General features: G+C 53.6%; 2 protein-coding genes across 9 annotated transcripts in view; one reads left to right on the top strand and one right to left on the bottom strand.

The window, feature by feature from the left end:
- The window catches only part of ATPAF1 (ATP synthase mitochondrial F1 complex assembly factor 1), a 40,667-nt gene extending 26,003 nt beyond the window's left edge, over nt 1-14,664 (bottom strand). The window contains exons 1-2 of one of the 4 annotated variants that reach the window (XR_012227083.1): nt 3,947-14,365; nt 2,807-2,890 (exon numbers count right to left, since the gene is read on the bottom strand). Coding sequence is in view for 3 of the 4 variants with exons in the window: in XM_073561401.1 (XP_073417502.1) it covers nt 2,782-2,890; nt 14,391-14,605 (324 nt within the window). In the remaining variant the exon portion in view is untranslated. Of the gene's footprint in view, nt 1-2,781; nt 2,891-3,946; nt 14,366-14,390 lie in introns of those variants that run through there. The other 3 variants (XM_073561401.1, XM_073561402.1, XM_073561403.1) reach the window with 3 other exon arrangements.
- A 552-nt stretch (nt 14,665-15,216) lies between these two features.
- LOC141073878 (G2/mitotic-specific cyclin-B1-like) lies at nt 15,217-23,909 on the top strand. Of its 5 annotated transcripts, none has more exons than XM_073561407.1 (9): nt 15,217-15,361; nt 16,059-16,199; nt 19,430-19,528; nt 19,637-19,813; nt 21,554-21,712; nt 21,792-22,028; nt 23,050-23,190; nt 23,261-23,371; nt 23,727-23,909. In XM_073561407.1, the coding sequence occupies exons 1-9, from the start codon at nt 15,341-15,343 to the stop codon at nt 23,829-23,831; spliced, it is 1,191 nt and encodes a 396-aa protein (XP_073417508.1). In that variant the 5' UTR covers nt 15,217-15,340; the 3' UTR covers nt 23,832-23,909. The 5 variants fall into 5 exon arrangements, with proteins under 5 accessions (XP_073417508.1, XP_073417506.1, XP_073417509.1 ...); XM_073561405.1 differs by having other exon boundaries at nt 15,326-15,400; XM_073561408.1 differs by lacking the exon at nt 15,217-15,361 and adding an exon at nt 15,440-15,475.
- The last annotated feature ends 264 nt before the right edge of the window (nt 23,910-24,173 follow it).

Below are 24,173 nucleotides of genomic sequence, written 5' to 3' on the forward strand. Positions count from 1 at the left end.
CAGAGTTAAAAGGTCCCATCTCGCTGGTAGTAATATTGGATCTTCCCGTGCCATCCATCTTAGTAGGGAGAACCAGCTTCTTTTGGGCCAGTAAGGAACAATCAATATTACTGATGCTCTGCATTCCTGGATCCTTCTCAAGACCCTTGGTATAAGAGCAAGTGGCGGGAAGGCGTAAGCGAGCTCTATGCTCCATTCCTGAGCCAAAGCGTCTACTCCTGTTGGGCTGTCTGGTGGGTTGAGAGAAAAGAATTTCCTTGTTTTTGAGTTCTTCTTTGTGGCGAATAAATCGATCTCTGTTGTCCCCCAGCATAGGTATAGCTGTCTGAAGACTTCCTCGCTTAGTGATCATTCTGAAGGTTGGACCCTCTCCCTGCTTAGCAAGTCTGCTACCTGATTTTTGGATTCTTTCAGGTGGACTGCCGTAATTGATCTTATCATCTGTTCTGCCCAGAGAAAGATTTTGTGTGCTAGGTCCTGTAGGCGATGGTGTCTGGGGCCTCCTTGATGCTGAAGGAAGGCAACTGTAGTTGAGTTGTCAGAGAAGATTTTGACATTCTGACCCCTCAGCTCTCCTTGGCATGTCTTTAGTGCCTCCCAGACCACCCTGATCTCTCTGTAATTTGAGGACCGGTTGCGTATTGATGGGCCCCATGTCCCCTGGAGGTATCGACCTTCCCCCCCGAGTCTAGGATGACTCCGAGAAACACTTTCTCTCTTTCTGGTATGAGACTTGACTTTTTCCAGTTTATTACCCATCCTAAACTTTGTAGGATTGATACAGTGGATGTAAGGTCCTGCTCCAACTGTTGTGGAGAATCTGCCACTAGCAGCAGGTCGTCCAAGTATGGTATGATGAGGGTATTTCGTTCCCTTAGATAGGCCGTGATCTCTGCTATAAGTTTCGTGAAGACCCAGGGCGCGGAGGCGAGTCCGAATGGTAAGCAACGGAACTGGCAGTATTGTATCTTCCCGAGATCCTTTATCGCGAACCTGAGGAATTTCTGGTATGATATATGGATGGGCACATGGTAGTAGGCACTCTTTAAATCTAGGGTGCTCATGACTGAGTCCTTCTTTATCAACGGTATGACTGTTTTTAGAGATTCCATCTTGAATCTCTTATAGGTCACCCACTAATTAAGTGGTTTCAGATTTATTATAGTGCGATATTCTCCTCCTGGTTTTTTTTTTATGGAGAATAAGGTTGAGTATTGACCTTGAAATCTCAGACTGGGGCACGCAAGTTATATCCTCCATCTCTATTAGCTCTCGTACATCTTTTAAAAGTCTTTGGTGGATCACCTGAGACTGGGTCCAGGTTATGCAGTATCTCCTGGGCGGTCGCTCGGTGAACTCTATTATGTACCCTTCTGCGACCGTATTCCGAATCCATGGGTTTTGGGTAATGTCCTGCCAGTTCTTTTGGAAGTAACGGAGTCTCCCTCCTATGTTCCTGGCGTCATTCTCCGTTAGGTCTTGCCTTCTGCTCTTGAGGACAACTTCTCCCTCTTCCTCCTTTTGGGTAGCTCCACCTGCTGGACTTTCCCTTCCCTTTATAGTCCTGTCTGAGAAGGGAGGAGGTCCTCCGAAAAAAAGGCATTCATCTTTAGAGAACCCATATGTCCATTCATGTCTGCCAAAGCAGAGCAGCACTGTGATACAGCTTTTAACACAGCCTTTAGAATTGGATCTACAGCCGCTGTCCCACACAATCTGCTCAGAGAAACCAAAGATGGGCGCTGGGGGGGAGGAGGGGGTGTCCATCAGCATGCCACTGCTCTGATCCTGCAGTGTATCACCCTCACTGCGCGACCCACTGACAGGGCTGGGAACCAGGCCAGGATTCAGGTGGCTTCCCCTGGTCTTAAGCGTCCTGGCATACTGCTCCAGGCGTGCAGCGATGTCAAGGTGCTTACCCTGCTCAGCATCCACTGTGGCAGGGCCCGCTACGGCGTCATCTTGGCTCACAGGTCCCACGTGAGCCGCAGCTTACTTTTGCCTCCTGTCTTGCAGGAATATAGTCCTCACAGGCTCCGGATATGCGGCATACTCTCCTCCGACAGTGCACCCTATGCAGGAGCTGGCAAGCTGGATGATTAACAGAATACCGGCAGAGCTATTCACAGCGTGCATCCGGCTACATGCCAAGGCAGGCCACACCCCTGGTACCGAGACATTCTTGATAAAAATCTGCTGCCATCTATGAAGATGAAACGAGGGTGGACATTTCAGCAAGACAATGATCCCAAACACACGGTCAAGGAAACTCCCCACTGGTTTCAGAGAAAGAATATAAAGCTGCTAGAAAGGGTGAGCCGAATACAGGACCTAAATCCAATAGAAAATGTATGGAAGAAACTAAAGCTCAGAGATTATAGAAGGAGCCACGGAAGCATCAGGATGTGACCAGTGTTTGTGTGAAAGAAAGGGACAAAATCCCACCTAAGCAATGCCTGCAACTAGTTTCTCCATACAGGAGGCGGCTTGAAGCGTCATCACTAACAAAGGCTTTTGTACAAAAAAAATTAACAACATTTCAGTAATGTGTTTAATACTTTTTCCTGTGTCATTTCTCATTTTTGCACTTTATAATAGACATCTATAGTGATTTATTTACGTGTGTGGTTTAGATGGGTTGCTACTGACATCTGGGGAGAAATTCATGTCAATATCACCTTTAGAAATAGATTAACTTAGAAAATTGCTGGCGACTTCAATAATTATTTCACCTGCTGTATTGAGGGGAGCACACGCTGTCCCCACTTAAAAAAACATTACCTTCCCCTCCACAGACCACACATACTCAGATTGCGCAGGGAAACCAACTGCCTGGACTTGCTGCTCCTTCCTCTTCTCCATACGAGCAACAAATGCTGCGGGATCCGACCTGTGGTAAGAAGCATAACATAGCAAACAATACATCTGTGGCAATGAGGGGGAGAGGGGGCGACTGCAGGGAACTCCTGAGATACTGTGCCCTTGTGACATGGAGGGGAGAGGGGGCAGCTGCAGGGAGCGCCTCAGATACAGGAACCCTAGAACACGGAGGGGAGAGGGGGTGGCTGCAGGGAGCTCAGACACAGGAACCCTGGGGCATGGAGGGGAGAGGGGGTGGCTGCAGGGATCTCCTCAGATACAGGAACCCTGTGACCTGGAGGGGAGAGGGGGTGGCTGCAGGGAGCTCCTCAGATACAGGAACCCTGTGACATGGAGGGGAGAGGGGGTGGCTGCAGGGAGCTCCTCAGATACAGGAACCCTGTGACATGGAGGGGAGAGGGGGCGGCTGCAGGGAGCTCCTCAGATACAGGAACCCTGGGACACGGAAGGGAGAGGGGGTGGCTGCAGTGATCTCCTCAGATACAGGAACCCTGTGACCTGGAGGGGAGAGGGGGTGGCAGCAGGGATCTCCTCAGATACAGGAACCCTGGGGCATGGAGGGGAGAGGGGGTGGCTGCAGGGAGCTCCTCAGATACAGGAACCCTGTGACATGGAGGGGAGAGGGGGTGGCTGCAGGGAGCTCCTCAGCTACAGGAACCCTGGGATACGGAGGGGAGAGGGGTCGGCTGCAGGGAGCTCTTCAGATACAGGAACCATATGACATGGAGGGGAGAGGGGGCGGCTGCAGGGAGCTCCTCAGATACAGGAACCATATGACATGGAGGGGAGAGGGGGTGGCAGCAGGGAGCTCCTCAGAAACAGGAACTCTGGGACACGGCGGGGAGAAGGGGCGGCTGCAGGGAGCTCCTCAGTCACAGGAGCCCTGTGACACAGAGGGGAGAGGGGCGGCTGCAGGGAGCTCCTCAGACACAGGAGCCCTTTGATATGGAGGGAAGAGGGGGCGGCTGTTATGAATGGGTCACCGAGGAGAAAAAGGCAAAACAAGCTAAGTCACAGAAAACCAGAGAGGTTGGTAACTATGCAGATTGCAGATCCCTGATCTTACCACACATCTAGCAGTACCCGTGGAGCGTGCCTACGATGTTCCTAGACGCCTCGTCACGGCCGGAGGACTAAATAAGCCTAAAGCAAGAAAAGGGAAAACTAACTGCCCCAGAGCAGACCCTAAAGGAATAGATAGCCCCCACACATGTATTGACGGTGAAACAAGATGAAGGCACAAACAAAGGCAGGAAAATAGGCTGAGCAAATGATGGGGCCCAAACTAACTAGACAGGAGAGGAAAGACACTGTCTGCAACCTGCAAAAAAACGTACAAAAATAATGTCCAACACTTCTGATAGCAAAATTAACCCTGAAGTCACTAGACTTCTCCCACTATATCAGCACTCTGAAATATTCTGAGACAGAGCAAAAAGAGACCGAACTAGTAAGGGACAAAAAGCCAATTGGCAAATACTGATAAATAAGAGTGGAAATTCAGCACAGCCCCCAGCAGGGGCTGGCTGACCACACCAAAAAAACTGAATAGACCAACAAAATCAAGTGTGAACATTAGCAGAAAAACAGCTTTAGATGACTGGAACAGAGCTGAAAACCAAGAGCTGACAAGCCAGAAGGAATCACCAGCAACTGAATAGGGCGTCGGCTGTCTTAAATCCAATCTGAGACTCCTGTGATCCAATCGTCATCCTCATTCTCAGGTGGCAGATCTCCACCGATCAAATCAGCCTTTCTACCTCCTGTTACCACCAGAGGGAGTCTGGAAGGAGAACTCACAACTGGTGAACCAGAGAATGAACTCACAACAGTACCCCCCCTTGAGGAGGGGTCACCGAACCCTCATCCACACCACCAGGCTGATCAGGATGGGCCCGGTGAAAAGCACGAAACAATCTATTGGCATGAATATCAGAGGCAGAGACCCAAGAATTATCCTCCTGACCATAACCCTTCCATTTGACCAAATACTGGAGTCTCCGTCTAACCAAACAAGAATCCAATATTTTCTCTACCTCATATTCCACATTGCCTTCAACCAACAAAAGGTCAGGAGGTGCTGCCATAGGAACCACTGGCTAAACAAACCTCTTCAACAGAGATTTGTGAAATACGTTATGGATATTGAACGTAACTGGAAGAGCCAATCGAAACAGGATTAAGATTTTCCAAAATCTTATAAGGACCAATAAATCTTGGCTTAAATTTAGGAGATGCAACCTTCATAGGAATATTCTTAGACGACAACCAAACCATATCACCCACTTTAAACCGGGGACCAATGGTCTTATGCCGGTTGGAAAATCGCTGGGCCTTTTCCTGAGAGAGTGACAACTTATCCACCACTTGGTCCCATATCTGCTGCATTATCACAACCACAGTGTCCACACCTGGGCAGGACGAAGATTCCACTTGCCCTGAAGAGAATCGAGGATGAAACCCAAAATTACAGAAAAAGGGTGACATCAAAGTGGCAGAACTAGCTCTATTGTTCAGTGCGAATTCGGCCAAGGGCAAAAATGAGACCCAATCATCCTGATCAGCAGATATAAAACATCTCAAATAAGACTCCAAGGTCTGGTTTGTTCTCTCAGTCTGTCCATTGGTCTGGGGATGAAACGCGGAGCAGAAGGATAACTGAATTCCCAGATTGGAACAAAAGGCTTTCCAGAATCTGGAAACAAACTGGACTCCTCTGTCGGACACAATATTCTCAGGAATACCATGTAACCGTGCCACCTGTTGTAAAAACAAGGGCACCAACTCAGCGGAAGATGGCAACTTTGGTAGTGGTACAAGATGGACCATCTTCGAAAATCTATCACAAATCACCCAGATAACAGTCATTCTCTGAGAGACAGGAAGATCAGAAATAAAATCCATTGAGATTTGGGTCCATGGCCTCTTGGGCACCGGCAAGGGCATCAGCAACCCACTAGAACGAGAACAGGGTTTAGACCGAGAACAAGTCCCACAGGACTGTACAAAATTCCTGATGTCACGAGATAAGGCAGGCCACCAAAAAGACCGACTCACCAAATCTCTGGTACCAAAAATACCTGGATGACCAGTCAATGCGGAGCAATGAATGTCAGGCATCACTCTCTTTCTCCACTGGTCAGGAACATACAATTTTCCCATAGGGCAACGCTCAGGTTTATCCTCCTGAAATTTCTCCAGGGAGCGTCTCAAATCGGGCGAAATGGCAGAGAGAACTACCCCCTCACCTAGGATGGTAGTAGGCTAGGTCACACTAAGAGAATCGGCAAAGAAACTCCTAAATAGGGCGTCTGCCTTAACATTCTTAGTGCCAGGAAGAAAAGAGACCGCAAAATTAAAACGCGTGAAAAACAAGGCCCATCTAGCCTGTCTAGGATTCAAGCGTTTGGCCGACTCCGGATAAATCAAATTCTTGTGATCGGTGAGGACCACAACTTGATGTCAAGCTCCCTCCAACCAATGTCTCCACTCCTCAAATGCCCACTTCAAGGCCAATAATTCCCGATTCCCCATGTCATAGTTGCGTTCAGATGGGGAGAACTTTCGAGAAAAGAAGGCACAGGGATTCATCTTAGAAGTCACAGGATCTTTTTGGGACAAAACAGCTCCTGCACCAATCTCAGAAGCATCTACCTCCACCTGAAATGGAAGTGAGACATCAGGTTGCCGTAAAACTGGAGCTGAAGTAAATCTCTGCTTAAGCTCCTGAAATGCAGAGATAGCCTCAGGAGACCAATTCAGCACATCAGCGCCCTTCTTGGTCAGATCAGTCAGTGGTTTGACAATACCAGAAAAATTACCTATAAATTTACGATAGAAATTAGCAAAACCCAAAAATGTCTGGAGGGCCTTCAAAGAAGTAGGCTGAACCCAATCATAAATGGCCTGTACCTTGGCCGGGTCCATTTCAATAGTCGATGGAGAGAAGATAAATCCCAAAATTGAAATTCTCTGTACACCAAAGAGGCATTTCGATCCCTTAACAAACAGGGAATTCTCCCTCAAAATCCGGAACACAGTCCGGACATGTTCCACATGAAAATCCCAATCACTAGAAAAGATCAAAATATCATCCAGATAGATGATCAAAAACTTATCCACAAAGTCCCGGAAAATATCATTCATAAAGGACTGGAAGACAGAAGGGGCATTAGTGAGCCCAAAAGGCATCACCAGGTACTCAAAATGTCCCTCCGGAGTATTAAACGCTGTCTTCCATTCATCCCCGTGCTTGATGCGAATAAGATTATACGCCCCCCTGAGGTCAAGCTTAGTAAACCAGCAGGCACTCTTAACTCTGGAAAATAAATCAGACATCAGAGGTAACGGGTACTGATATTTAACCGTCATCTTGTTAAGGGAACGATAATCAATACACGGTCTTAATGAACCATCTTTCTTGGCCACAAAAAAAAACCCAGCACCTAAAGGTGACGAGGATGGTCTAATATGACCCTTCTCCAATGACTCCTTAATATAGGATCGCATAGCATCATGTTCGGGTACAGATAAGTTGAAAAGCCGACCCTTGGGAAATTTACACCCAGGCATCAACTCAATTGCACAGTCATAACTCCTATGAGGAGGCAAAGACGCAGACTTACTCTCACTAAATACATCAGAAAATTCAGCCAGATAATCAGGAATATCATGAGACTGAGGAGAGGTGGAGAAAACAGGAGCGTCCCTAAGAACACACTGACAACCCCAACTCACCACAGACACAGATCTCCAATCCAAAACTGGATTATGAGTTTGCAACCAATGAAAACCCAGAACAATAGTATCATGCAGATTATGCAGCACCAAAAATTTACAATTTTCTTGGTGGTCTGGGGCGACCCGCATTGTCACCTGGGTCCAAAACTGAGGTTTATTCTCCGCCAAAGGAGTAGCATCAATACCCCTCAAAGGAATAGGCGTCCGCAGAGGTGTCATGGACAAACCACAACGTTTAGCAAAGTCCAAATCCATCAGATTCAGAGCTGCTCCTGAATCCACAAAAGCCTTAGTGGAAAATGTGGATAAGGAGCAGATCAGAGTAATTGCCAAAAGGAACTTAGGTTGTATACTGCCCACAGCAAATGTGTGTGCAAAACGTTTCTCTCGTTTTGAGCAGACAGAAATAATATGAGAGACGTCTCCACAGAAAAAACACAGCTTATTACGCCTTCTAAACTCCTGACGTTGCGCCCTAGACAAAACCGTATCACATTGCATGGGTTCAGACATTTGTTGAAAAGGTGGCAGCGCCTCCCGTGTAGTTTTACGTTCACGTAAACGCCGATCAACTTGAATGGCTAATGACATAGAATCATCCAGACCAGAGGGAACATGAAATCCCACCATAGTATCTTTTACGGTCTCTGATAAACCCTTCCGAAAGAGAGCTGCCAATGCACCATCATTCCATGTAGTAAGGATCTCCCACTTTTGGAATTTTTGACAGTATAACTCTGCCGAATCCTGACCCTGGTTTAATGCCAACAGGGTTCTCTCAGCTTGATCAGCGGCATTAGGTTCATCATACAACAACCCCAAGGCTTGAAAAATGTATCCACATTAGTCAGAATAGGACTTTCAGGTGTCAGAGAAAAAGCCCAATCCTGGGGATTGTCGCGCAGCAAGGAGATGACAATTTTAACCTGCTGCGCAGAGCTCCCCGGTGAGTTAGGCTTCAAGGCAAAAAATAATTTACAATTATTCTTAAAATTCAGAAATGTAGACCGATCCCCAAAAAACACATCAGGAGTAGGGATCCTTGGTTCAGCAGCATGTGACAATGAGATAGGTGGAAATTCCCTGTACTTCAGCAGCGAGCTGCTCCACACGATCAGACAATTGCTTAATCTCCATTAGGAAAAAGAAAAAAAAATCCTCCTACGGCCCCAGAGAAAAAAGAGGAAAAAATGTTAAAAAAAAAAAAAGGTCAGAATTTTTTTTTTCATAACTTTTTCATGCTTTTGAGTACCCTAGAATCTGCGGTATGGCTGGTGATTCTGTTATGAATGGGTCACCGAGGAGAAAAAGGCAAAACAAGCTAAGTCACAGAAAACCAGAGAGGTTGGTAACTATGCAGATTGCAGATACCTCATCTTGCCACACATCTAGCAGTAGCCGTGAAGCGTGCCTACGATGTTCCTAGACGCCTCGTCACGGCCGGAGGACTAAATAAGCCTAAGGCCATGTGCACACGCTGCGGTTTTTGCTGCGGTTCTGCTGCAGTTTTGAACGCAGCAGAACTGCAGCAGTTCTGCAGACAGTGTACAGTAGCATGTTATCCTATGGGATTAACATTCTGCTGTGCACATGCTGCGGATTTTTACCTGCGGAAAAGCTGCGTTTTTTTTCCGCAGCATGTCAATTGTTTCTGCGGATTCTGCTGCGGTTTGCCACCTATTCCATTGTCCAGGTGGCAAACCGCAGGGCAAAACTGCAGGCCAATCCGCAGGAAAAACCGGTCATTTTACCTGCGGTTCCGCAGATATGAATCCGCAGACGAATCTGCAGTGTGTGCACATAGCCTTAAGCAAAAAAAGGGAAAACCAACTTCCCCAGAGCAGACCCCAAAGGAATAGGACAGCCCCCACACATGTATTGACGGTGAAATAAGATGAAGGCACAAATACAGGCAGGAAAATAGGCTGAGCAAATGATGGGGCCCAAACTAACTAGACAGGAAAGGAAAGCAAAGACACTGTCTGCAACCTGCAAAAAACCCTACAAAAATAATGTCCAACACTTCTGATAGCAAAATTAACCCTGAAGTCACTAGACTTCTCCCACTATATCAGCACTCTGAAATATTCTGAGACAGAGCAAAAAGAGACCGAACTAGTAAGGGACAAAAAAGCCAATTGGCAAAATACTGATAAATAAGAGTGGAAATTCAGCACAGCCCCCAGCAGGGGCTGGCTGACCACACCAAAAAAACTGAATAGACCAACAAAATCAAGTGTGAACATTAGCAGAAAAACTTAGCTTTAGATGACTGGAACAGAGCTGAAAACCAAGAGCTGACAAGCCAGAAGGAATCACCAGCAACTGAGTGGGCGTCGGCTGTCTTAAATCCAATCTGAGACTCCTGAGATCCAATCGTCATCCTCATTCTCAGGTGGCAGATCTCCATCCATCGAATTAGCCTCTCTACCTCTGTTACCACCAGAGGGAGTCTGGAAGGAGAACTCACAACCCTGTGAAATGGAGGGGAGAGGAGGCGGCTGCAGGGAGCTTCTCAGACACAGGAGCCCTGGGACACAGAGGGGAGAGGGGGCGGCTGCAGGGAGCTCCTCAAATACAGGAACCCTGGGACACAGAGGGGAGAGGGGGCGGCCGCAGGGAGCCCCTCAGATACAGGAACCCTGGGACACGGAGGGGAGAGGGGGTGGCTGCGGGGAGCTCCTCAGATACAGGAACCCTGGGACACGGAGGGGAGAGGGGGTGGCTGCGGGGAGCTCCTCAGATACAGGAACCCTGGGACACAGAGGTGAGAGGGGGCAGCTGCAGGGAGCTCCTCAGATACAGGAACCCTGGGATACGGAGGGCAGAGGGGGCGGCTGCGGGGAGCTCCTCAGATACAGGAACCCTGGGACACAGAGAGGAGATGGGGCGGCTGCGGAGAGCTCCTCAGATACAGGAACCCTGGGACACAGAGGGGAGAGGGGGTGGCTGCAGGGAGCTCCTCAGATACAGGAACCCTGGGACATGGAGGGGAGAGGTGGCGGCTGCAGGGAGATCCTCAGATACAGGAGCCCTGGGACATGGAGGGGAGAGGGGCGGCTGCAGGGAGCTCCTCAGACACAGGAGCTCTGTGAAATGGAGGGGAGAGGGGGCGGCTGCAGGGAGCTCCTCAGGTACAGGAACCCTGGGACATGGAGGGGAGAGGGGCGGCTGCAGGGAGCTCCTCAGACATAGGAGCCCTGTGAAATGGAAGGGAGAGGAGGCGGCTGCAGGGAGTGCCTCAGATACAGGAACCCTGGGACACTGTCTGCAACCTGCAAAACACCCTACAAAAATAATGTCCAACACTTCTGATAGCAAAATTAACCCTGAAGTCACTAGACTTCTCCCACTATATCAGCACTCTGAAATATTCTGAGACAGAGCAAAAAGAGACCGAACTAGTAAGGGACAAAAAGCCAATTGGCAAAATACTGATAAATAAGAGTGGAAATTCAGCACAGCCCCCAGCCGGGGCTGGCTGACCACACAAAAAACTGAATAGACCAACAAAATCAAGTGTGAACATTAGCAGAAAAACTTAGCTTTAGATGACTGGAAAAGAGCTGAAAACCAAGAGCTGACAAGCCAGAAGGAATCACCAGCAACCGAATAGGGCGTTGGCTGTCTTAAATCCAATCTGAGACTCCTGAGATCCAATCGTCATCCTCATTCTCAGGTGGCAGATCTCCACCGATCAAATCAGCCTCTCTACCTCCTGTTACCACCAGAGGGAATCTGGAAGGAGAACTCACAACTGGTGAACCAGAGCATGAACTCACAACAGGCGGCTGCAGGGAGCACCTCAGATACAGGAACCCTGGGACACGGAGGGGAGAGGGGGCGGCTGCGGGGGGCTCCTCAGATACAGGAGCCCTGTAAAATGGAGGGGAGAGGGGGCGGCTGCAGGGAGCTCCTCAGATACAGGAACCCTGGGACACGGAGGGGAGAGGGGGCGGCTGCGGGGGGATCCTCAGATACAGGAACCCTGGGACACAGAGGGGAGAGGGGGTGGCTGCAGGGAGCTCCTCAGACACAGGAGCCCTGTGACAGAGGGGAGAGGGGGTGGCTGCGGGGAGCTACTCAGACACAGGAGCCCTGGGACACAGAGGGGAGAGGGGGCGGCTGCAGGGATCTCCTCAGACACAGGAGCCCTGGGACACAGAGGGGAGAGGGGGGGGCTGCGGGGATATCCTCAGACACAGGAGCCCTGGGACACAGAGGGGAGGGGGCGGCAGCAGGGAGCTCCTCAGACACAGGAGCCCTGTGAAATGGAGGGGAGAGGGGGCAGCTGCGGGGAGCACCTCAGATACAGGAACCCTGGGACAAAGAGGGGAGAGGGGGCGGCTGCAGGGAGCTCCTCAAATACAGGAGCCCTGTGAAATGGAGGGGAGAGGGGGCAGCTGCAGGGAGCACCTCAGATACAGGAACCCTGGGATACGGAGGGGAGAGGGGGCAGCTGCGGGGAGCTCCTCAGATACAGGAACCCTGGGACACAGAGGGGAGAGGGGGCGGCTGCAGGTAGCTCCTCAGATACAGGAACCCTGGGATACGGAGGGGAGAGGGGGCGGCTGCAGGGAGCTCCTCAGATACAGGAACCCTGGGACACAGAGGGGAGAGGGGGCGGCTGCAGGTAGCTCCTCAGATACAGGAACCCTGGGATACGGAGGGGAGAGGGGGCGGCTGCGGGGAGCTCCTCAGATATAGGAACCCTGGGACACAGAGGGGAGAAGGGGCGGCTGCAGGGATCTCCTCAGATACAGGAACCCTGGGACAAAGAGGGGAGAGGGGGCGGCTGCAGGTAGCTCCTCAGATACAGGAACCCTGGGACACAGAGGGGAGAGGGGGCGGCTGCAGGTAGCTCCTCAGATACAGGAACCCTGGGATACGGAGGGGAGAGGGGATAGCTGCAGGGAGCTCCTCAGATACAGGAGCCCTGGGACATGGAGGGGAGAGGGGGCGGCTGCAGGGATCTCCTCAGACACAGGAGCCCTGGGACATGGAGGGGAGAGCGGGCAGCTGCAGGGAGCTCCTCAGATACAGGAGCCCTGGGACATGGAGGGGAGAGCGGGCAGCTGCAGGGAGCTCCTCAGATACAGGAGCCCTGGGACATGGAGGGGAGAGCGGGCAGCTGCAGGGAGCTCCTCAGATACAGGAACCCTGGGATACGGAGGGGAGAGGGGGCGGCTGCGGGGAGCTCCTCAGACACAGGAACCCTGGGATACAGAGGGGAGAGGGGGCGACTGCGGGGAGCACCTCAGATACAGGAACCCTGGGATTCGGAGGGGAGAGGGGGCAGCTGCGGTGAGCTCCTCAGATACAGGAGCCCTGGGACACAGAGGGGAGAGGGGGCGGCTGCAGGGATCTCCTCAGACACAGGAGCCCTGGGACACGGAGGGGAGAGGGGGCGACTGCAGGGAGCGCCTCAGATACAGGAACCCTGGGATATGGAGGGGAGAGGGGGTGGCTGCAGGGAGCGCCTCAGATACAGGAACCCTGGGATACGGAGGGGAGAGGGGACGGCTGCAGGGAGCGCCTCAGACACAGGAGCCCTGGACATGGAGGGGAGAGGGGGCGGCTGCAGGGATCTCCTCAGACACAGGAGCCCTGGGACATGGAGGGGAGAGGGGGCGGCTGCAGGGATCTCCTCTGACACAGGAGCCCTGGGACATGGAGGGGAGAGGGGGCGGCTGCAGGGATCTCCTCAGACACAGGAGCCCTGGGACATGGAGGGGAGAGGGGGCGGCTGCAGGGATCTCCTCAGACACAGGAGCCCTGGGGCATGGAGGAGAGAGGGGGCGGCTGCAGGGATCTCCTCAGACACAGGAGCCCTGGGACATGGAGGAGAGAGGGGGCGGCTGCAGGGATCTCCTCAGACACAGGAGCCCTGGGACATGGAGGAGAGAGGGGGCGGCTGCAGGGATCTCCTCAGACACAGGAGCCCTGGGACATGGAGGGGAGAGGGGGCGGCTGCAGGGATCTCCTCAGACACAGGAACCCTGGGACATGGAGGGGAGAGGGGGCGGCTGCAGGGATCTCCTCAGACACAGGAACCCTGGGATATGGAGGGGAGAGGGGGCGGCTGCAGGGAGCGCCTCAGACACAGGAGCCCTGGGACATGGAGGGGAGAGGGGGCGGCTGCAGGGATCTCCTCAGACACAGGAACCCTGGGACATGGAGGGGAGAGGGGGCGGCTGCAGGGATCTCCTCAGACACAGGAACCCTGGGACATGGAGGGGAGAGGGGGCGGCTGCAGGGATCTCCTCAGACACAGGAACCCTGGGATATGGAGGGGAGAGGGGGCGGCTGCAGGGAGCGCCTCAGACACAGGAGCCCTGGGACATGGAGGGGAGAGGGGGCGGCTGCAGGGATCTCCTCAGACACAGGAACCCTGGGACATGGAGGGGAGAGGGGGCGGCTGCAGGGAGCGCCTCAGACACAGGAGCCCTGGGACATGGAGGGGAGAGGGGGCGGCTGCAGGGATCTCCTCAGACACAGGAGCCCTGGGACATGGAGGGGAGAGGGGGCGGCTGCAGGGATCTCCTCAGACACAGGAACCCTGGGACATGGAGGGGAGAGGGGCGGCTGCAGGGATCTCCTCAGACACAGGAGCCCTGGGACACAGAGGGGAGAGGGGGCGGCTGCAGGGATCTCCTCAGACACAGGAGCCCTGGGACATGGAGGGGAGAGGGGGCGGCTGCAGGGAGCTCCTCAGATACTGGGGCTTGTGAGGAGGCTGCAGTAACACAAACCACCGTTAGAGGTCGCACCGGCGCAGTTGCTGGATCTTGTCCTGGTATTTCCTATAGAACGGATTCTCCTCCAGTTCCGGTTCCTTTCTCACCGAGAAGGTGCGGAGTTGCGAGGACATCAGTCCCAAGGCCACAGTCCCGACAGTTCTGCTCCTCACCACCAGGAGGCCTCTGTAACCCAGACTCATCTGCAACACAGCAGCAGCCATGCCTGCATCAGTGCCCGGCCTCATCTCATGACCTGTGAGGGCATATCACGTCCCTGCGAAGACAGTGCGCATGCGCCCTCAAGGCTATGCCGGATACACTGCGCATGCGCACTCAGTGCTCTGCCGGAGGCATAGCGCATGCGCTCTGTGCCTTACTCCAGAAATAGCGGCGTGAAAGTGACAACTAACTCCGGTCAGTGCGGTCTCTCCGCTCAGTAACGGTGTCTGTGGAGCCAAACATAGAACATAAGGCAGCGGAGCAGCTCTGGCATTCATATTTCTGTATCTATAGTTACCGCTGTCTCCTATTACGATGTGTATGCTACATTCAGTAACACCCGTAGTGCCGTATTAATAAGCGCTACCGTAAGCTCTCATATAACGATATTTACGGTAACCTCTCATAACGATATGCAGTAGCCCTTATGTATGTTGGGCCCTCTTCTACAATGTTTACAGTAGCAGCGCGGGTGTGATCTTACTGTATTTATGGTAGCGGCTGTGGCGCTCATATTATAATACTTCCGGTAGCAGCTGAGGCTCCTATAGCCCAGTGATAACCGCCTGCACTTTGTTGCCAGGGCTCATTGCCCCGCCCTTCCGCCTCTTTCTCCATGGTAACGCATTATGTAGGAACGGTTATCACCCAATCAGAAAATAGAGTTTTAAACCGACCAATAGGAACAAACGAGCGCGGGCTTTAAACTGTTTGTACGGAAACAACCAGTCAGACGTGTGCGGGGAGCGTGAGAGGGCGCGATGGCCGGCAGAGTCACACGGGTGGGTGAGGGCGAGATGATGGCCGGCCGAGTCACACGGGTGGGTGAGGGCGAGATGATGGCCGGCAGAGTCACACGGGTGGGTGAGGGCGCGATGGCCGGCAGAGTCACACGGGTGGGTGAGGACGAGATGATGGCCGGCAGAGTCACACGGGTGGGTGAGGGCGAGATGATGGCCGGCAGAGTCACACGGGTGGGTGAGGGCGAGATGATGGCCGGCAGAGTCACACGGGTGGGTGAGGGCGAGATGATGGCCGGCCGAGTCACACGGGTGGGTGAGGGCGAGATGATGGCCGGCCGAGTCACACGGGTGGGTGAGGGCGAGATGATGGCCGGCCGAGTCACACGGGTGGGTGAGGGCGAGATGATGGCCGGCCGAGTCACACGGGTGGGTGAGGGCGAGATGATGGCCGGCCGAGTCGCACGGGTGGGTGAGGGCGAGATGATGGCCGGCCGAGTCGCACGGGTGGGTGAGGGCGAGATGATGGCCGGCCGAGTCGCACGGGTGGGTGAGGACGAGATGAGGGCCGGCCGAGTCGCACGGGTGGGTGAGGACGAGATGAGGGCCGGCAGAGTCGCACGGGTGGGTGAGGACGAGATGACGGCCGGCCGAGTCGCATGGGTGGGCGGGCGCCCTTATTACCGCTGGAGGGGCAGCCTCGCGTTTCTTTTCCCTGATGACTCTTCTTCTCTTGCAGAATATGCTGTCCAATGTCGAGAACAATGTGAAGAGCGGGGTGGTGGGGAAACGGCCGGTGGTCTCCAAGCCTGGCCTGCGCCCCCGCACCGCCTTAGGTGACATCGGAAACAGGGCGGATACAAAGATATCATTAAAAAAAGTAAGGCTGGTGAGATGTGGGCCGCCGCCACTGTGTGTGTGGGGCGCGGGTGAGATGTGGGCCGCCGCCACTGTGTGTGTGGGGCGCGGGTGAGATGTGGGCCGCCGCCACTGTGTGTGTGGGGCGCGGGTGAGATGTGGGCCGCCGCCACTGTGTGTGTGGGGCGCGGGTGAGATGTGGGCCGCCGCCACTGTGTGTGTGGGGCGCGGGTGAGATGTGGGCCGCCGCCACTGTGTGTGTGGGGCGCGGGTGAGATGTGGGCCGCCGCCACTGTGTGTGTGGGGCGCGGGTGAGATGTGGGCCGCCGCCACTGTGTGTGTGGGGCGCGGGTGAGATGTGGGCCGCCGCCACTGTGTGTGTGGGGCGCGGGTGAGATGTGGGCCGCCGCCACTGTGTGTGTGGGGCGCGGGTGAGATGTGGGCCGCCGCCACTGTGTGTGTGGGGCGCGGGTGAGATGTGGGCCGCCGCCACTGTGTGTGTGGGGCGCGGGTGAGATGTGGGCCGCCGCCACTGTGTGTGTGGGGTGAGATGTGGGCCGCCGCCACTGTGTGTGTGGGGGCGAGATGTGGGCCGCCGCCACTGTGTGTGTGGGGGCGAGATGTGGGCCGCCGCCACTGTGTGTGTGGGGGCGAGATGTGGGCCGCCGCCACTGTGTGTGTGGGGGCGAGATGTGGGCCGCCGCCACTGTGTGTGTGGGGGCGAGATGTGGGCCGCCGCCACTGTGTGTGTGGGGGCGAGATGTGGGCCGCCGCCACTGTGTGTGTGGGGGCGAGATGTGGGCCGCCGCCACTGTGTGTGTGGGGGCGAGATGTGGGCCGCCGCCACTGTGTGTGTGGGGGCGAGATGTGGGCCGCCGCCACTGTGTGTGTGGGGGCGAGATGTGGGCCGCCGCCACTGTGTGTGTGGGGGCGAGATGTGGGCCGCCGCCACTGTGTGTGTGGGGGCGAGATGTGGGCCGCCGCCACTGTGTGTGTGGGGGCGAGATGTGGGCCGCCGCCACTGTGTGTGTGGGGGCGAGATGTGGGCCGCCGCCACTGTGTGTGTGGGGGCGAGATGTGGGCCGCCGCCACTGTGTGTGTGGGGGCGAGATGTGGGCCGCCGCCACTGTGTGTGTGGGGGCGAGATGTGGGCCGCCGCCACTGTGTGTGTGGGGGCGAGATGTGGGCCGCCGCCACTGTGTGTGTGGGGGCGAGATGTGGGCCGCCGCCACTGTGTGTGTGGGGGCGAGATGTGGGCCGCCGCCACTGTGTGTGTGGGGGCGAGATGTGGGCCGCCGCCACTGTGTGTGTGGGGGCGAGATGTGGGCCGCCGCCACTGTGTGTGTGGGGGCGAGATGTGGGCCGCCGCCACTGTGTGTGTGGGGGCGAGATGTGGGCCGCCGCCACTGTGTGTGTGGGGGCGAGATGTGGGCCGCCGCCACTGTGTGTGTGGGGGCGAGATGTGGGCCGCCGCCACTGTGTGTGTGGGGGCGAGATGTGGGCCGCCGCCACTGTGTGTGTGGGGGCGAGATGTGGGCCGCCGCCACTGTGTGTGTGGGGGCGAGATGTGGGCCGCCGCCACTGTGTGTGTGGGGGCGAGATGTGGGCCGCCGCCACTGTGTGTGTGGGGGCGAGATGTGGGCCGCCGCCACTGTGTGTGTGGGGGCGAGATGTGGGCCGCCGCCACTGTGTGTGTGGGGGCGAGATGTGGGCCGCCGCCACTGTGTGTGTGTGTGTGGGGCGAGATGTGGGCCGCCGCCACTGTGTGTGTGTGTGTGGGGCGAGATGTGGGCCGCCGCCACTGTGTGTGTGTGTGTGGGGCGAGATGTGGGCCGCCGCCACTGTGTGTGTGTGTGTGGGGCGAGATGTGGGCCGCCGCCACTGTGTGTGTGTGTGTGGGGCGAGATGTGGGCCGCCGCCACTGTGTGTGTGTGTGTGGGGCGAGATGTGGGCCGCCGCCACTGTGTGTGTGTGTGTGGGGCGAGATGTGGGCCGCCGCCACTGTGTGTGTGTGTGTGGGGCGAGATGTGGGCCGCCGCCACTGTGTGTGTGTGTGTGGGGCGAGATGTGGGCCGCCGCCACTGTGTGTGTGTGTGTGGGGCGAGATGTGGGCCGCCGCCACTGTGTGTGTGTGTGTGGGGCGCGGGCGAGATGTGGGCCGCCGCCACTGTGTGTGTGTGTGTGGGGCGCGGGCGAGATGTGGGCCGCCGCCACTGTGTGTGTGTGTGTGGGGCGCGGGCGAGATGTGGGCCGCCGCCACTGTGTGTGTGTGTGTGGGGCGCGGGTGAGATGTGGGCCGCCGCCACTGTGTGTGTGTGTGGGGCGCGGGTGAGATGTGGGCCGCCGCCACTGTGTGTGGGGGGGCGCAATGTGGCTGCCCTCTGTAGGGCGTGATGTCAAAATGTGGCCTAAAAGACTTGTTTCAGCTAACAGTATAGTTCACAGAGGGGACAGAGGTATTATCTAGCAAACATTCTTTAAAGAGAACCTGCCCCCCCGGCGTTTTGAAGTTAGAGCCACCTTGTGCAGCACTAATGCCGCATTCTGTCGGTGGCTATTATTTGGCGTTCCTTCCACCGCAGAAATAATCTTTTTTAAAATTGGTCAGACATACCTGGCGTTTGACCGGGGGGGGCAGGTCTTTCCCCTCTGACACCGACGCCTCGCATCTATCAGTCATTTCTCCGTTCAGTCTCTGCTCAGCGTTCATTTGACATTCTGGCTTTTACATGTTTGCTGTCCCGTGGGCCCGGTGTGGTGGGTTATGACGTTTTTTGCTGGTCTGTCTGTGGGGGCGGCTGACCACTCTTCCTGTAAGTTGTCAGGCCTTCATGAACCTTTCTCATGAGCTACAAACCATCTGGCAATGAGGCCAAACCAGGGATGATCAGTAACAGGACGCTGAGTGGAGGCTCCACTGGCTGCTGCCGTAGGGTGCCAACCCCGGGGGACAGGAGTGGTCACTAGGGGACATCGGGAGACCAGGCCACTTATTGGTCATCGTTCTTCACCCCCTCTTTCACAATGGTCACTGTATTTATCATGGAGACTATTTGGCCGGACAATAGACCAGTGAATTAGGACTAAGTATTACATCAGCTGTGGTACGGACTACTGGGGGGGCGGTAAATATACATCTGTCTTCTATGCACATTTTCAGATATTTCTGGTGGGAGTATTTGGTTATTCTAATAATCTCAGTTTACATTTTGGGGGCTGTTTATGTTGGATACTGAATAACTTGTTTCTCAGGATGTAAAACCAGCGGTCAAAGTTGTAAAGAAAACGAAAACTGCGGAGAAGGTGCCTGAGCCAAAGACAGTGGAAAGTGTGTGTGCGGAAGCTCCTGGGGTAAGAAGCCTAGCGCGATGCTCGTACTGACTGGCACAGTGGTCGTTGGCTTTCCCGTGTGACTGGCCAGCAGCTGCTGCTCCTTAGTGGGTTCCTCTCTTTCTGTAGGTAGAGCCCAGCTCCCCCAGTCCCATGGAGACGTCAGGGTGCCTCCCAGAGGAGCTGTGCCAGGCCTTCTCTGATGTCCTCATACAGGTGGAGGATGTGGATGCGGCTGATGATGGGAACCCCATGCTGTGCAGTGAATATGTTAAGGAAATCTATTCGTATCTCAGAAGCCTGGAGGTGAGGACGGCCTCCATCTGCCCATGTTGCTCCTCCCTGCTCCCATAATGGTCACGCCAGTAGTGTGTGACATGTATTTCCGTGTACCATGCAGCAGGGTGGGTGCAGTGTGACGTGCATGTACTGGGAAGATCTGGGTGCTGAACTTAGACTTCTCTGCCTGATGCATGTTGTCTCTCCCCCCGTACCATTCTCTCATCCATTAAAGGGAATCTGTCACCTATTTTTATCCCTGAGAGCTGCCGGTACCGCCATCAGGGGCTTATCTACAGCATTCTGTAATGCTGTAGATAAGCCCCCGATGTAACCTGAAAGATAAGAAAAACCAGTTATATTATACGCACTGGGGGGCGGTGGGTGTCACTCCGGGTCCTCCCATCTTCTAGCGATGACGTCGTCCTTCTTGATTTGGTACAGGTGTACTTTATCTGTCCTGTTGAGGGCAGAGTAAAGTGTTATGATTGGGTCACTAAGGAGGAGAGCAGGCCCAAGCTTAGCCACAGAAAACCAGAGAGGTTGGTAACTAAGCAGATGCAGACCCCTGATCCTATCCACACAACTAGCAGCAGCTGTGGAGCGTACCTACGATGGTCCTAGACGCCTCGGCAAAGCCGGAGAGCTAACTAAGCCTTAAGCAAGAAAGGGGAAATCTAAACTGCCCCGGAGCAGACCCAAAGGAATAGCCCCCAAACATATATTGTCGGTGAGACAAGATGAAAACACAAACACGGGTAGGAAAATAAACTGAGCAAACGATGGGGCCCACACTGACTAGACAGGCAAGGAAAGACACTGTCTGCAATCATGCAAAAAACCCAACACGTCTGATGCAAAAAAATACTGAAGTCGCATGACTTCGCCCCCACTATATCAGCACTCTGGTATATTCTGAAAGCAAAAAGAGACCAATATAAAAGGGGACAAAACAAACTGGCACAAGCAGTAACATATGGACGGTGATTCAGCATCCGGAGCTGGCTGACCAGCACAAAACTGAGAGACCAAAACAGATCAAATGTAAACAGAATAGCAAATGAACACTTAGCTCAACATGCAGGGACTAAGCTGGAAACAAAGACCTCAGGAGGCAGGAAAAATCACCAGCAGGGATAGAGGGAGTCGGCTGTCTTAAATCCAGTCTGAAACCCCATATTTCCAATCGTCGTCCTCATCAGGTGGCAAGCCTCTGTTAATCAGATCAGCTCCATTACCTCCAGTAACAATCAGAGGGAGCCCAGAAAGAGAACTCACAACCCCTCTGTCAATCTGACCAGCTACACTACCTTCAGTAGTAACCAGAGGGAGGCCAGAAAGCGAATTCACAACAGTAAAGTACTGGAGTGCGCAGGCGCCGGGAAAGGTCAGAGAGGTCCGGTGCCTGTGCACTGCTGTACTCTGCCCTGCCCTCAACAGGACAGATAAAGTACACCTGTGCCGCGGCAGAAGTAAGGAGGACATCATCGTATGAAAATGGGAGGTCCCGGACCGCGAAACCCATAGGACCGGACCCCTGGGTGAGTATAATCTAACGTGCTTTTCTTATCTTTCAGGTTACATCGGGGGCTTATCTACAGCATTACAGAATGCATTACAGAATGCTGTAGATAAGCCCCTGATGGCTGTGGCCGCAACTCATAGGGCTAAAAATAGGTGACAGATTCCTTTTAATGTCTGTCCTGAGTGGTTGAATTTCTTTTTTGACAACTTTTATTCAGTAGCACTTTTTGTCGTCTTCTGCAGGACGCTCAGCCGGTGCGACCAAGCTATCTCCGGGGTCAGGAGGTGACTGGTAACATGCGGGCCATACTGATTGACTGGCTGGTCCAGGTCCAGATGAAGTTTAGGCTGCTGCAGGAGACTATGTTCATGACGGTTGCCATAATTGACCGATTCTTGCAGGTGACTCTGCTGTAGGACACTGACCATAAATCCTAGCTATCGAATCTGTATGACTAACATCTGGAAACTGTTTCTGCAGGAGAATCCCGTACCTAAAAGCCAGCTGCAGCTTGTCGGGGTGACTGCCATGTTTCTGGCTGCTAAGTATGAGGAAATGTACCCTCCAGAGATCGGAGACTTCACGTTTGTGACAGATCACACGTACACAAAGGCACAGATCAGAGAGATGGAAATGCACATCCTCCGAGTGCTGAAGTTTGCCATTGGAAGACCTTTGCCCCTGCACTTCCTCAGGAGGGCCTCCAAGGTGGGAGAGGTAAGGGCCACCATATTCTAAGGGAAGGCTCCATATAGCATACTTGTCCACAGGGCCCACCCCGTGAGCCTTCTGGGCTCCGTCACCCCGAATGTTGGCACACACAGTGCAGCAGACGTATATTCTATGGATTTGTTGGATTAATTCTATTTATAACACTGTTTGGTATCTGAGCATTAATTCATGGCTCACGTTGACCTGTATTGTAAATTATCTGCTCACACTTAGTTCCCAACCTTAGAAAACTCTGCATACAGGTAGACCCCTGACTGACCTTAGTGATAGCATATTTTAGCAATATGCCACCGTGTTTTATGATTAAATGCCAAAGTAGCCGCCAACAACTGCAGGTCCATAGGGTGAGTAGATGGCATAATGCTGGGCTGTTAGACTGCAGTGTCCTGAGAGCGCGCACTTGCTGATCTCATTGTGTGCAGCAGGGGCCGGAGATCACCAAGCTCAGAGTAGTGAGCGCAGAGCTCAGCCGCTTGCTGCAGTTGTACGCCTCCACGTGGACTACACGCCCTAATGCTGCGGAGGCAAAGCTGCCTCATTCAGAGGCTGGCTGTGCTTACCAACTGCTGGAAACTGCAAGCACTACTGTTCAGTATAGTGATGGGTGGTACCCTAGGGCAGGGTTCCCCAACTCCAGTCCCCAAGGCCCACCAACAGGTCATGTTTTCAGGCTTTCCCTTGTATTGTACAGGTGATGCAATTAACACCTGGGCCATACTAAGGAAATCCTGAAAACATGACCTGTTAGTGGGCCTTGATGTCTGGAGTTGGGGAACCGTGCCCTAGGTAATGACAGAACAAGTAACTTTTTTTTTTTTTTTTTTTGTAGTTGATTTTATTGCAAATCAGTTTATTTCTAAAAATATACTTTGCGAAGTTTCTACTGTAGATGAGAACAGACTTGGATCTTTTGGGGTCGGCTCAGTTGTGAAGATGCTGTAGGAGGGATGGAGTCCTTCTTGGGACTCTTGTTCATTCGTGTACCTTTCCTGCACCTTGTCTCTAGGTCACAGCTGAGCAGCACAGTTTGGCAAAGTATCTGATGGAGCTGGTTATGGTTGACTATGAGATGGTGCACTACCCGCCCTCACAGATCGCTGCTGCTGCTTCCTGCTTGTCTCTTAAGGTCTTCAGTGCTGGTGACTGGGTATGTTTTGGGTTTTTTCTGTCTTTACCCTCCTGTTACTCCGTACTCAGCAGTGACTTGTTCTCCTCAGACCCTGACCCTGCAGCACTACACAACATACTCTGAAGAGGCACTGCTGCCTGTCATGCAGCACATGGCCAAGAATGTGGTGAAGGTGAACAAGGGCCTCACCAAACACCTGGTAAGATATGCGAGGGTGCCACCCCGTCCGTCACCTCTGTCTGCTGGATATGAAGTGACTAGGGTGATGGTTTACAGGGATGTCCCCACTTCTAGGCTTGGGTAGTAATCTTAGTTTATGCTGAATTGTCAGTTGAGAATATAAGATTGGAAAAACTGAAGCGCAGTATGTGGGGAAGGAATCCACGGAGCTGTCCAGTAACGGTGGCGTACTGGAGGGAGTGCCAGGCTAACCACACGCTGCCATTGGAATCTGGAGACATTCAGCTGGAAGATTGGATCACAATCTCAGATTGTTGTCTTTTATAGAGATTTGCATAAAACTGGACTTTAATCATTTGTTTTTTATTCTTTAGACGGTGAAGAATAAATATGGCAGCAGCAAACAGCTGAAGATTAGTGGCCTCCCCCAGCTGCAGTCAGATGTGGTGTTGCAGATGGCGCGCCCCCTGCTGTCCTAGCCCTGCTCCGATGTTGCGGTCCCTTTTCCTGCTTGTAAATAGTATTTTCTTTTAATAAAGTTCCTCTTTTTAGATGTTCTAGTTGTTGTGTCCTTTGCCTCTCGCCAATGTGGAGTCTACAATATCTTGATGTGGTGTTTTGGCTGCTTTGCTTGGGTTCTCCTCATCTATCAGAGGTTGTCACTTTAACCTCTTCATGACATGCTCCGTACTTGTACTGCTCTGCGGGAGGTGCGTTTGTGCCGAGAGCAGTACTAGTACGGCGCCGCGATCTCACATTGAGCGCCGCATTGATCACACGCGGGTGTCAGATGTATGTGACAGCTGACACACCGCAGCAAG

Source organism: Dendrobates tinctorius, unplaced genomic scaffold (assembly GCF_039654945.1).
Source record: "Dendrobates tinctorius isolate UK_male_01 unplaced genomic scaffold, ASM3965494v1 ptg000317l, whole genome shotgun sequence".
NCBI lineage: Eukaryota > Metazoa > Chordata > Amphibia > Anura > Dendrobatidae > Dendrobates > Dendrobates tinctorius.